The sequence below is a fragment of the Oppia nitens genome, unplaced genomic scaffold (assembly GCF_028296485.1).
Source record: "Oppia nitens isolate AA-2021 unplaced genomic scaffold, nextdenovo-longstitch-racon4-pilon3 scaffold24_pilon_pilon_pilon, whole genome shotgun sequence".
NCBI lineage: Eukaryota > Metazoa > Arthropoda > Arachnida > Sarcoptiformes > Oppiidae > Oppia > Oppia nitens.
This window is the reverse complement of record NW_026533204.1, coordinates 859,257-873,663: the sequence shown is the minus strand read 5'-3', so window position 1 is coordinate 873,663 and position 14,407 is coordinate 859,257. Positions and strand designations below refer to the sequence as shown.

Below are 14,407 nucleotides of genomic sequence, written 5' to 3'. Positions count from 1 at the left end.
TGTTACTGTTCTAACAATACTAACAAAAGTATATAAACTTTAAACCTAACCACAAAAAAATATAGTGGAATTCCTAGTCAATGATGACAACTACTGTATGTAATACATAACAACTATCCTCCCATTAGTACAGTATTAGTGCAGTTATACTAACCAACAATAAAAATTATGACCGTTTCCCATTGGCATCCTGTATGTATAAAAAAAAAATCTGGTTTATGTAAAGCTTGTAGTAGTAGTAGTGAGGGAGTGATATACAGGCTGTTATTTACAGCTCTCAGAGAGATTTTGTGGGATAGACTTGTTTTGCATAAACCAGTAGTGCCAGGAATGTGTGTGTGAAAGTAGTAGTACTGTCCCCCCTCTCTCTCTCTATCACATCATCCAACACTTGACTATGCATTTAAAAAAAAGAAACCAGTACCCAAAAATACGCACAGTCTATATGCCGGAGGGCATCGCATAACGTCTCCATTGGTTGGTGTCTCTATTATTATTGTCAGCGCCTATTATAACGCACAATAACATACCCCCACTGATGTCTGTCCATACTATCGTGCCGTCCACCGTCTGCAGATACTGACCGATACTAAATATCTACCACCCGGTGCCGTACAACTGTCTACTACGACCGCTATCAAACTATGAAGCTTCGTCAAGCGGTGCTGGTCTTCAAAGTCGTTATACTTGTGCTCACGTGTATCACAATACTGTCCGTATTGGTGGCCTACGCGCTTTATATCAAACGACTAGAGGCCAAGGAGGCTAAAGAAAAGCTAACCGGTCAGACTAATCGCGACGCCTACCAGTTGGCCCGTGCGTTAGCCGGTTTTGGCGCTCTGTTGGGTGTGGCAGCCAGAGGTTTCGGATTGTTTGCCGTTTACGGCGAACGTCTTGTCCACTGTCTGCTCTATGGCGCCGCCCTATTGACACTGGCCGTGTGCTGGATTGTCGGTGTGCTACGATTGACTGCCTTTGACATCACAATGCAGTTCATAATTATCGTACTGACCGCTGTCTACGCCAGACTATTGGTCACCGAAGACACGCATCAATCGTATATCAAAGATACGGCAACTCTGCCGCTGTGATTGTCTGTGTGTGTGTGTGTTGTTGTGAATCACTGCCCGAGTAATTAATTGTTACAATTATCATAACTTTAGTTGATCTCATAATTATTATTGTTGTGAATAATTGTGTGTTTTTTTCTGCACTGAATTTTTTGTTGTCATAATTATTAGGATTTGTTTGTTTGTTTGGTTCAACTGAAAAGTACTTTTATTTTTTTTAATCACAACTTTGTTTTTATTATTTAATAATAATAGATAAATCAAAGTTTTTTATTTGCATATAATTTTGCATTGGGTTTCAAATATACAACGAATTATTTTTTATTAATTATTTGTGTTTTTTTCAATTAATTAATTAATTTAAAAACAATCAAATATTTTGTTTTGTTTTTTTAATTATGTTAATTACACAGATAATTATAATAATTATAAACTCATATCACAAATTATTAAAATTGTATAGCATAATTATACTACAGTATATTGCATAAAATCTCGGCTATTTACTACTATCACTAAAAGTGGTATAACTTTAAATATAAAAAATATAGAAAGGGGTGATATATATCATTGGAAAGGTTTTTATATACACTTTCCAATGATAATAAGCACACCATTCCTAATAGTGAGCGCGACCATTGAAAGTCCGCCCGAAAACATGCCAACCGAAAAAAATAGGGGTAGTGTATGTGCTCTACACATAAATCACTGCTATTGCCCCCACCATCGCTAAAATAACCGAAATTATTTACCCGAATAGCGGGCTTACAGTTAAATTTTTTTAATTAATTATACATATTATTAATTATTATATACTTATTTAGTAATTTTAAAAATTATTTTTTTCCTGTGATTTATTTACCGATTTTTATGAGCAGTTAAAAAAAGCCGAGATTTTATGAAATATACTGTATATTATTTGTAATCATTTAGTTAAATTTGATTAATGTTATTAATTATTTAAGATAATAATAATATTAATTAATAGTATAAGTTGTAAAACTATATATAAATATATATTAATATATTATTGATTGTCTATAATTTTTTAAATGTTAGTGGTGTTATTAAAATAAGTTTAGATAATATTATTTTTTTTTTGTTCAAAACTATTGTATTTTTTGTATTATTATATTGATATTTTCTGCTACATTTGATGTAATTATTTAATTTTTTTTTTTTTGAAAAATCAAAACCAATTTAATCAAAGTTTGTTTTAATACAACCAAAAACTTGAAAGTACATAAATAAATAAAAAACACTCATTAAAACATTATACATAAATAAAATAATTTTATACTAAACTATATTCAATACATTGAAATTTTTAATTATCATCAGTGATTCATCACATATCTATACTAAAGTAATTAATAATTATTGGTAGACAACAATACCAGAGTGAATAAGTGTTTCATCTGATCTGATGCGAGTGTTTGGATTTGGATCGAGTAATTGGTCGACCAGTTGTATGACAGGCGGCGATAATCTTTTTCCTACTTTACTATGGAAGCGATACTCGCGATTGCGTTGTCTCTGGACGTGTGCTCTCTGGTTATTGTAGGCGTCGGTCGAGACGGCAAACGGTTTGTCAAAGTTAAGCATTTCAAACAAACAGACACCCATTGAGTACATATCGGCCGCCTTTGCGTCGTACGGACCGAATCGGGTGTCGGCAAACACTTCGGGTGCCATATATGCCGGATGTCCACACATTGTCTCTTTCATTAGCTCTCCTTTATTGGTCTTCGCTAACGTTGCAAAACTAAAGTCAGTGAGCAATGCATCCATGTCTTCGTTGAGAAGAAAGTTATCTAATTTGATATCCCTGTGCGCTATGCCTTTCGAGTGACAATAGGCAAGAGCTCCCAAAATGTTTGAGAACCATCTTTTGGCCAAAGACTCGGCAAAAGGTTTTGCCTGTTTATGAAGTTCCTGATAGACACTACCATTGGGACAGTAGTCCATAAATATGAAGACACTGTTTCGTGTTTTGATTAAATCATAGGTCCTAACAATGAATGGATGCAATACTCTCTTCAATACTTTTAACTCTAATTTCATACACTTTTGTTTCCACATTTTGGGGGCTGACTCGACATCAATCCATTTACAAACTAACTGTTTGTCCTCCAAATCTTGTCGTTTATTATCATTATTTTTTACTTTAAAAATTGTTGAATACATGCCTTTTCCGATCTCTTTCTGTAAACTATAACCCATATCTACAATAGCTTTCGGTAATTCATCTTTTGATTTCATTATAATCATATGAATCCCCACTTATTTGACAAATAAATCAATATACAGGTAGTTGTAGCACAATATCATGTAATAATATACACACACAACAAGTGAGACATGCAATCAAATACATGAAATTCAAATTTTATTCACATTTAAATCGCGTCTATTTTCTTTAAACTATTAAAAACGTGATGCACGCGCCTGTGGTGTGCATCAAACAAAATTACAAAATTAAAAATTATTAAATTAGAAATTACTAGAAATAAAATTAGTATTTAATAATTTTTATTTATAATACAATAATATCCAATTTGATTAATAAACTTTATGATTTAATCTAATTAGTTTCATTAATAAAGTAAAAAAAAATGTTTGTATTATATAAATATTATTATTGTTTATAGTAATGGAAATTATATTTGAAAAAAACAATTAATTTATAAACTATTTTATGAAATTATGAATTTAATAAAATTAAATAATATAGAAATTATAAATATTTTTTTAAATCAATTGTAAATCATAAATAATAATACTAATATTGATAGCTTTTTAAAAAATGATAGTAAGCGAATGGCACCGGTAGTTTAATGATGGTGTGCCCAAATTTTTTAGTAATTCATTTTTTGGTTGATTTTGGACTGTTGGCACCGCCGGTGACTAGTTTACGAGCGGCTGGACTGCTGGCACTGCTTTTGGCCGATGTTTTAGGGGATTGTTTTGGTGTTTTCATAGCCGCCGAGTCCTGTTGTTTGTCACCGGATTTGGACTTTTTTCTTGACATCAAAAACACCAGACAACAGACGACCAACACTACGACAATAACAATGACAACGATGACAATCCATAGCCAGACCATACTGCCACCACTGTCATCGTCTTTACTATCAGCTACCGATTGCGAGTGACCATCAGTTTTGTCATTACTACTAATACTACTATTTTCAGCCGATGTTGTATTTGATGGACAGTCGACCGGATTTTCAATCTTTAAGAAGTCTTTATGTATGTCCAGTTTGTCGCCCCGTTTGCTAACATTTACATAACCGTTATCATCGACTGTCTTTGTATCGATAGTATAGATCTGATAATAGTCTTTGAAAAAGACAAACAGTTCGGCGCTATTGATTGTAAACATACTGTAGACCTTTTCATCAGTTTGTAGCCAATCCTTTACCGGTATCCATGGCATACCGGTTCCCTCGCCGTGAATATGATCGATGCATACATAGCTGCAGTTAACCATTGCCAGTCTATCGCCCATCAAAAAGTACAGATAAAGATTGTTGACGGCGAACATTGCGTTCACTGGTTGGCCACTTGTCCACTCGATATCGGCTTTCGATATACAGTGCTCTTTGCTATAATCTTGTAGTTTATCGATTGACCATCGATTGCCGCTGCTCATAGCCTCCATGGGCAACAAATTGTGTGTCCCATTATCCCATAACCGTACGGTCCATATGCGATGTTCGTTAACATTAATGCCCTTTCCGTTCTCTGTCTGTTTCGATTTATGACATGTAGTCTGTGAATCAATATAAACGGCCGCATCGACAGTGGGCATCTGTGTCGGTAGCTCTATGACCGCGCCATCGCTAACACTTTTGGGAAACATGCATTCAGGATCGCAATTGAAATACCAGAAGTTGGAACCGCTTGTTATCCAAAACATTTTCTGTACTTCTGCATAGGCTATGGCATCGATGGTCGCCTGTTTGCATAACAGATTGTATGTCTCAACGGTGGCGGCGGCGGCACCGGTGTTATCCATGTTTATGATGATGAGCATCGATACTATCGTCATCATCAATGCCAATGATGTCTTCATCAACATCATTGTATACAAAGGTAATACAGGTGCAGATATTATGCAGTACTGGATCTATATATTGGTTTACGGGTTTTTTTTTGTTAAGAAATACAATTCAGTTTTCTATAAGTTAACTGTAATTTTTAAATTTCAATTTCAAATACGTTAAGTATTTTTCTATTTCTATTTAATTTTACGAATTATTAATAAAATGTTTATAATCGCGTGCAACACATGTTTTGTATTAGAGCGAGACTTAATAGAATTTTTTCAATAATGTTCAATAATTTTTCAACGGGTCTCGCGATTGTTATAATTATTAATAATTAATTAATTTAAATATAAATATATATTATTTATGTATTAAATTAAAGAGAGTGTGAGTGAGAGAAGAAAGAGAGAGAGAGAGAKAGAGAGAGAGAGAGAGAGAGAGAGAGAGAGAGAGAGAGAGAGAGAGAGAGAGAGAGAGAGAGAGAGTGAGTGAGTGAGTGAGTGAGTGAGTGAGTGAGAGAGAGAGAGTAAAAATAAATAATCGTATTGTAATTGTAATTTTATTTGTAATTTTGATAAGATAAAAATATGTTATTTTTTTAAACATATAAAAACATATTAAAATGGGAATGTACTAATTATTATTAATATTATTTTGATAAAACCAAAATGTTTTTAAAAACATAAAATATATATTTTGTGTGAGTTTTGCAATTAATTAATTCAAAATTATAATTTATTGATAAAATAATGACAAATCCTATTCATTATCAGACTCTATATTACGATTATAGAAATATTTTGGTCTCAGATATCTACCGAAAACATTGTTGATTATACGGCAATTGGATTCCCGTAGAGTTATCACATCATTCATGGCATTGACATTAGTTTTAAATATGTTTACCCAATCGGTTGACAACTTTGTCATCTCCTGTTTTATCTCAGCACTGGTATGTCTTTTTGATGGCAACACTTTGAACATAGATTTTATAATGCAAATTAGCCATACAATATGTGGGTGCAAGTCATACGGTGACAGTTCATGCATTTTGCTTAAATTGAAACTATTTATAATAAATTTATTAGTACATTAAAATAACTATCAATTAATTAATTATCGATAAATTAACATTAAATTATTAAAAAAATATTAAATAATGTCTAAAATTTTATACCTATTGATAACGATACCAAATAGCTTTTCAACTGTAACGCCGACACTATATATCTCCGATTGTATTGAATATCTGGCAAATCTAATTACTTCGGGTGCCATATATAGTTGTGTGCCGGCATTTGACTGTTTTTCGTTCATATTTTCCAACAAAAAGGCTAACCCAAAGTCACCTAATTTAAGACCGGCGTCGCGATTATCAATCATAATGTTTTCCGGTTTAATGTCTCGATGTATGATCGGTGGCAACAATTGGTGTAAATAGTGGACGGCATCGAGTAATTGGCAAAACAGTTGCCATAAAATGAAAAACTCTGTAAATTTGATTGATTCCTGTGTTTGCCGTTTAAACACATTACTGGCCATTAGATGTATAATACTTTTTAGATTATACTTATAATAATCCATTGATATGTAAAGGTGTTGGTTTTGGACAAACGATTTACGATATTTGATAATATATTTTGATTGAATTTTGGCCAATAGTTGCACTTCATTTAGTGCACGAAATTTATTTGTTTCATCAAAGTCTACAATATAACAAATAAAAAATGTAAATATTATAATAAATTTGTTTTTATAAATTTTAATAATAATAATACGAACTTTTAATATAAAATTTTTTCATTGCCCAGTTATCAACTGCCTGAGCCCCTAGTCGATGCTTAACAAAATAAACGATCCCAAAACCACCTGAGCCCAGTATATATATTTAATTTTTATACGATTAATATGATTGGGAAATATAGCTAAACAATTTGTCAATTTTAATTGTCATTTATTTTTGAATTGTTGAGATTATAGAGAATGTGGGCCATAATATAAAAATAACAATATTAACAATTAATTAATTAAATTCAAATTTAAAAAACAGATGCAATTAACATACAATCATTAAATACTTCGTAGAAATCTTGCGATAAAATTGTCGGTAAATTATTCATATTATCCGAATTATTAAAGTCGATAATAAAAATATTATAGAAAAAATTTTCTTTGTCATAAATACCACTGTAATTGTATTTAATATCCAATTCATGATACCATTGATTCTGATCCAGAATATTCTGTTCATCAAAATCTATGGGTAATAGTCTATTGCAATAAATATATTTAAAACCATCGTATCGGTAGATATTATCGACATTTGTTATGTAGTCATCACTTATGTTATTATCATTAGTGTTAGTATTATCTTCATTATTGTCATCGCTGTCATCATTTGTATCACTATTATCACTATCGCTGTCGACATCATTTGCTATGCCATACAATTGGTTCATCACATGGCGTACAATACCAGTTACTTTCGGTCGACAAGTGATATCCCATGATATTGTATGGAAGCGATTGGTGTCTTCAATACATATTTCGTAGATATATTTGACTATAAGATAATAATCAAATTGACATAAAAAAAATATTTAAATAAAAAAAATAATTACAAAATTTCTTACATTCGTTTAGAAAATCTGAATCAACAAACAGATTATTATTATTATTTTTTTTTTGTTGATAATACAGTTGACAATTGACGACATCAATGGTCATATGTGTGAACTGCCATTTAGTTAAATACACTGAAACTATATTGCTATAGATTGTCGACGTAATCGCCGACGGGTTGTCATCAATGGTGACAAACTTGTTGTCGTATGTAATCAACAATTTGTTGTCCATATATCTCAATACATTGCGTTTATTCAGGTGCCACCTGTCCTGTATGTCCTCAAAATGCAGTACCTCTTGAAAGTAGTCGATGTTATAGTGTGCCTGAGATAACGGATAGTAACCGCAACAAAATACTCGGCCATCGCGGCCAACAAAATATGACTTTCTATTATCGACAGATTTGTAGACATCGACAATATCGGTCAACCGGGCGACTAGTTTTGGTTCCATTAGATTATAGCTAATCTTATCATTGGCCATCTCCCTCATTAATGGGCTGTCCTATTAAATAAAAATGGTCATACAAGATATATTATTAACTTAACCTAATAACATCCCTATCCTTTTTTTTTGAAAAATAACAATTAAATATAAATTGATATAAACCTTATCTGTTGTTTGTTCAGTGGTATAATGTCCTAACTCGTCGTAATAATTTTCGCCCCAACTATAGACCCGGCCATTGCTAGTCAGGGCGTATGATGAGTCGTAATTACAATAGATTTTAACAATACAATGACCCGGTTCAAATACTAATTGAACTGGTCTTCCACAGTATCGTACGGTGTGTCGACACCTGTTTGGCCAAACAGGTTACGACCCCATCCGTACACTTGGCCATCAATGGTCAGTGCCAAACTGTGTCGTTGACCGCACTATATGGCAATTATTTTAAGCTTATCTAGATTATTATTTTTGTTGATAAACATAATAAATTCACTAATAATAAATTTGCTTGTTTATGTATTTGTGAAATGTAGATATATTAATATAATTATATATACAGTATATACCGAAAAATTGAATCCTATTAGGTTGATAAATATGACTCAATTTATCATAATTAAAAGCTTTAGCTAACTGTCCATTTGGATTCTTACCCCATCCATATACCAAACCATCGTGAGTGAGAACCAGAAAAAAGTCCAATCCGTGTGCGAACTGTTTGATATTAAGTCCACACAATTGGCGAACCAGTTGTGGTGATTCGTGTGGTATGTCATTACCCAAACCAAGCGAACCGTTTTCATTGCCTCCCATACCGTAAACCTGGCGCTCGTCGGTCATAAACAGTATGTTTTCGTAGACATTCCGGTCAAACGTATAGTTAAACACATAAAACAATTTGATTTTTAATTTTATTGTTTGCGGTATTTTCTCGCAAATACGAAACGAATCTAATATTGAGGAATACATTTATATTGTGTATTAATAGTATACTAACAATAAGTTTTATAAATTTTAGTTGTTATTGTTATTTTATAAAACAAATAAAACTATTGAACAATTAGTTTTTAGTAGTACTAAAAATACTGTATACTTCAAATAGCAAATAAAATTTATTTTATATAGTATTTAAGTTAAATATAACTAATAATAAACACTCATTGATTAGCATTACAGCATTACTTAATAAAAATATATTATGTTTGTGTTATGTAATCATATCTATGTTTAAAATTTTTTATGTATTTCTTAAAAATGAAAAATACTGTATTTATAGTTTTATTATATAATCACATAAAAATATTAAATGAGGTAATTAATCATGAATTGAATAATTAAAAAAATTGTAAATGTAATTAAAAATAATTAATATACACTTAACCAACAAAACAGTCCACCCCAGCTCTAACTCAACCTAAACATATATTAACTAATTAGTATTATTACAATATTATTATTAAATTTGTTAGTCTAATCTGGGATCAATTAGTTTTTTTTAATCAATTACTATTCAGAAATCTAAATATTATCTCAAAATATAATATTTAAATTCAATTTATTATAATATTACCCAATAATTATATTTCCGTCTATTTTTTTTAATTTTCTCTTTTCTTCGGGTTATTAAATTACAATTATATTTAGATTTATTTATTAGTAAAAAACATATACATATAATGATCACTTCAAACTTTACACACCTGTATACACCTGTGCTCTGTCCTGTCATTGATTAGGGACCCAAATCAGGATAACATTGTCGGTGTGTCTGCAAAAACATCACCCAATGGATCAACGAATCTCTGAGTTCATTGAAATCCATTTGTTCTTCAATTGTAAGATTTGTCGTATCGGGATATCTTTGGTCAATCAGTTCTCTGATTGCGGCCACCATTTTGCGACCCTCTTCGCGCTGTATATATGGAATCGGATCGTAGATAAACACAGATCCCGTTTCGTAGCGACCCGTTTGGCCGTTATAGTCGCGAAACTCGATAAGCGGAACACTCACTTTCGGATCCGACTGTTGGCGCCATTGTCGATATTCTTGGTAATATTCGCGAAGGTCACGAAATAGTACACCGCCGACCAATCCCAACACTGCCGCCGGCAACAGCACCGGCGGTCCATCAATGGTGTCTGGCAGCCAATCCGGTAGTATACGGTACTTGTGAATAGCATACAGAAACGGTATGGACAGTGCCGCAAGTTTTGTTACATCGACCGGTGGCCGCCGATGTTGAATGTATTGCATGAGACTGTTTCGCGGAACTATCCGAATGCGTCGGTCACAAAACGGTTGACGACATACACTGCACTCGCGAATGAGTACATTGTCCGGATGTCGTATGAACTGAACCAGACATCTGTAGTGATAGCCTTCAGTACATCGACACGGATAGCATTTAGGGTCGTCCGGCGAGTCGTGTTTAAACTGACATATAATGCAAGCGCCTCCCTCTTCGCGGTCATCCCTTTCAATTGCCTCTTCCATCTCTCGGTTCTCTTGTTCCCGGCGTTTGAATGCCAAATATTCCTCAATTTCTGCTTTGGAAAAATATCCAGGACTGGTGCCGGGAGGTTCGCGATACGGCTTCAATCCCTTATCCCTGACCTGTTGAGCTAACTGAGCTCTATCTCTGTCCCTTAGATGTTCATGTATTGTTCGACGTCTCCATTGATTAAAATTGTTCATATTTTAGATGATACTAATAATAATACAGTAATAATAATAATACTGATAATTTCTGCACAATTATCTACGAGTGTCTGTCTTAGTATTTTCTATTGATTTTTTAATTTAATTAATTAATTTTCTTTTTAAATATTTTTTTCAAACAATTAAAAAAATAAATCTATTGTTATAAATTTTCAATAATTATTTAAAAAAAAACAATACGTCAGCCCATATAGACATAGACACAAACACAAAGTGAAAAGTAATATAATAATTTCAGTCGTTTTTTTCTGTCCCACAAATTAGATCCCAATACAAGAGAAGTCTTCAAAAATAAAAAAAAAAATAAATAAAAAATAGTAAAAAAAATTTTTGACTAAAATTATTCACAAAAAAAAAACATATAAAACATTTAAATTATTTATTACATATTATATACTGTAGTATTAGATGAATGATTAATTTTTTTTTAATTTTAATGTAAATTTGGGCAAATGTATAGTAGTTAGTTGTAATTACTTATAAAAAGTAATTTTTATTATTTAATAAGTAAATAATATCTTTATAGAGACATACCAAACAACCAAACCAATCAAATTGAAAAATCATAAACATACCGGTGCTATATATAAATATATATATATATATATCAAGGATTGGTAATATAAATTTTAATTTAGTTGTTTAAACAACAAAGTATAAGCTGATTCAATAATTTGAAAAATTTCGATTTTAGTAAAAATTACAAAAATTAATTTTTAGTTTTTATTTTTTTTGAAAATTTTAAACAATATCTTTACAGACACCAAACACCATAAACATCAGACCAATCAAACTCTTGACCACTCAAAGACTTTATATACAGTACATACAGGTTCTCATATGAAATGACCGACACTCAGTCTATAGATCAATGGCTAGACAATGGATATGAACAGCTGAAGCACGTAGGGGTGATAGAGGTAGGAGGGCGTCCATATGTTGATATGTTATTACAAGATGGCAATGCTAATCAACAGGTATCTGTGGCCGGAGTGAATGTTCCTATAAGGCTGAGACAGATAGGACAGATACGTCATGTAAATGTTGAGACAAATAATATGCAGATTGCATGCGAATGGATTGACTACAACGACACCCAGACTTGTCCGGTACGCCAACGCATTGGTAACGCCAACAAACCAGTGCACGCGTACGGACTGATCAGTAATGGCGGTCCACAAGCCATGCTTGTTATCAGTCCGCAACCGACTCCGGCCGGCATTGGACAGCCGATACAAAACAACGAGCGGCTCTATGTTATCGATCCGCGTACGGCACAAGTGATGTCCGATCTGTTGTACAATCAACTAATTATACAAAGACTTATCGATGTCTGCTATAGATTTATTAATGGCGGACGAGAACTGTCCCTCATATATAAGGCCTTAAGAGATCATACAAATCAAATAAATGGGGAAATTGCGAATGAAAAAAGATTACGGTTCAATGCATTGGCATCAATAGTCACCAATAAACTTCGTCTGGCAATGGACATGGAGGAAATCTTGACGCACGCTGTCGAGTATAGGCCCCGGCATTTTGCCAACATCGAGCTACCTGTGCCAGCAATCATAGTGAACGTATCGGACGAGCTGGTATTATTAGTAAGACCGCAAGATTTTCAAACTGGTAACCAAGAGTTGCAACGAATATGCAACTCTATTATTGATAATCCTCATCGGTTATACCAAATCGATTGGCATACAAGTGTATTTCAACTCTACGCCCGGCCCAACAATTCAATTACTCTCAATCAACAGGGATTACAGAACCTACAGTTTGATGGTCAACAACAACCGATTCAGGTAAATGTCGATCCGACACATCCGGATGGGGTTGAGCTACGATCGGGCAGATTTCTATACAATAACAATATCCGATACACTTATTTCGTTAGACAAGTAGACGATCGTAGATTTATATACATGCGTCAAAAGCCATCCATCCAGGTTGTACCGGTTTATAGCAGCGGTATTCACGGCTTACGCCATTGTATTGGTGTCAACGGCTGGCGGGCTATGCCATTACATTTTGATGATGTTGGCAACGGAGAGGAACGGGTCTATTTTGTTAACACAGAAATGGCCGGCCGATTGAGAAGATTGTTCGAAATCTGGGACGTCATGAAAGTCTATCGGTCCTGGTTTAGCAGTCTTATCAGATTTACATCGGTGTTGATTGAAATTCAGCGATTAGCTGACAATCCGATCGCAACCAATCAAGTAGACTTCTGGGACAACTGGCTAAACGATGTTGTTGTCCGTATCAACAATAATTATCAGGCACTGCAAAACCTGCAGCTCCTGTACCGGCACAGTATACTGATTAACGATCCGGATACACCTGCGCCAAGATATGCGCAAATATGGCCAACAGTTAACGAAATTGCAAACCAACCGGTAGTCCATGAAATCGATGACAATACCGATGAGGGTCCATATAATTTTATTAGAGGACTGGATCAACTGTTTGGTGGTTCCGGTGCTAATCAAAACCTTGACATTGATCTTCAAGATCTTACTGACTTTGCTATTCGTATGAATCAGTCGGACACTAGTAGTGGTGTAAGTCCGGCTGCAGTTCCGGCAGAGGCGGCGGCGGCTGAAGTTCCCATTGACTATGCATACGGCGGTGGATATGTAGATTTCAATCAGCCGGGTACTAGTGGTGTCAAAACAAAAAAAACTAATTTATTAGTACCCACCAATCTACTCACTCAAATCGAGCCCATCGGTCCTATGGATCCCATTGATCCCATGGATTTCATCAATCCAATTGGCCATGACCCTATGATACATGAAGGTGCAGTTGGCTATGAAACCCCTATGGGACATGGAGGTGTCGTTGGTCCTGAAGAACCTGTTGATCCTGAAGAACCAGTTGATCATGAAATACCCGGTACTGGGAGACAGGGTAGTCAAAAGAGCCCTCGTAAACGTCACAAGTCGTCAAATGTTACAGAAGAAGATCCATCGACTGATGACGACTCAAATTAGACGGTATTTTTGCACAAAATATTTGAAGACTATTGTAGACCATAAAGGTATGGATAGAAATACTAGAAATTATGTTAGAAATCAATAATAAAGTGATACAAACAATACTATTTGCTAGACTGACCACCCATACAGGTGCCGCCTGTATTATACAGGAATCAAGGGTCTAATACAGGTGACAGGAAAGGGCTAACCTGTATAATAAAATATACAGTTTTAAAATATGTAAAACTAATTGATTAATAAAAGTATAAAATAACTATGAATTAAGTTTTGTTAGTAAAAAATTGCTTGTAATTTAATATACAGTTTAAATATTTCAAATATTTTTTTTAAATATAAAAAATTTATAAATATTTGTAAAATTATTCATGATCAATATAAAATAATTTCAACTTTTTATATAATTATAGTATCTAAATTAAATTTATTTTATAGTATTATAAATATATACGAATATATAGTTATTTAAGTACAGGTTAGCATACAGGAATA

At 33.3% G+C, this 14,407-nt stretch overlaps 1 protein-coding gene across 1 annotated transcript; it reads right to left on the bottom strand.

Annotated features, from left to right (window-relative positions):
* Positions 1-2,447: 2,447 nt before the first annotated feature.
* On the bottom strand, positions 2,448-3,461 carry LOC128954065 (uncharacterized). The gene has a single exon (XM_054299630.1). The coding sequence runs from the start codon at positions 3,339-3,341 to the stop codon at positions 2,448-2,450; it is 894 nt and encodes a 297-aa protein (XP_054155605.1). The 5' UTR covers positions 3,342-3,461.
* Between the last annotated feature and the right edge of the window lie 10,946 nt (positions 3,462-14,407).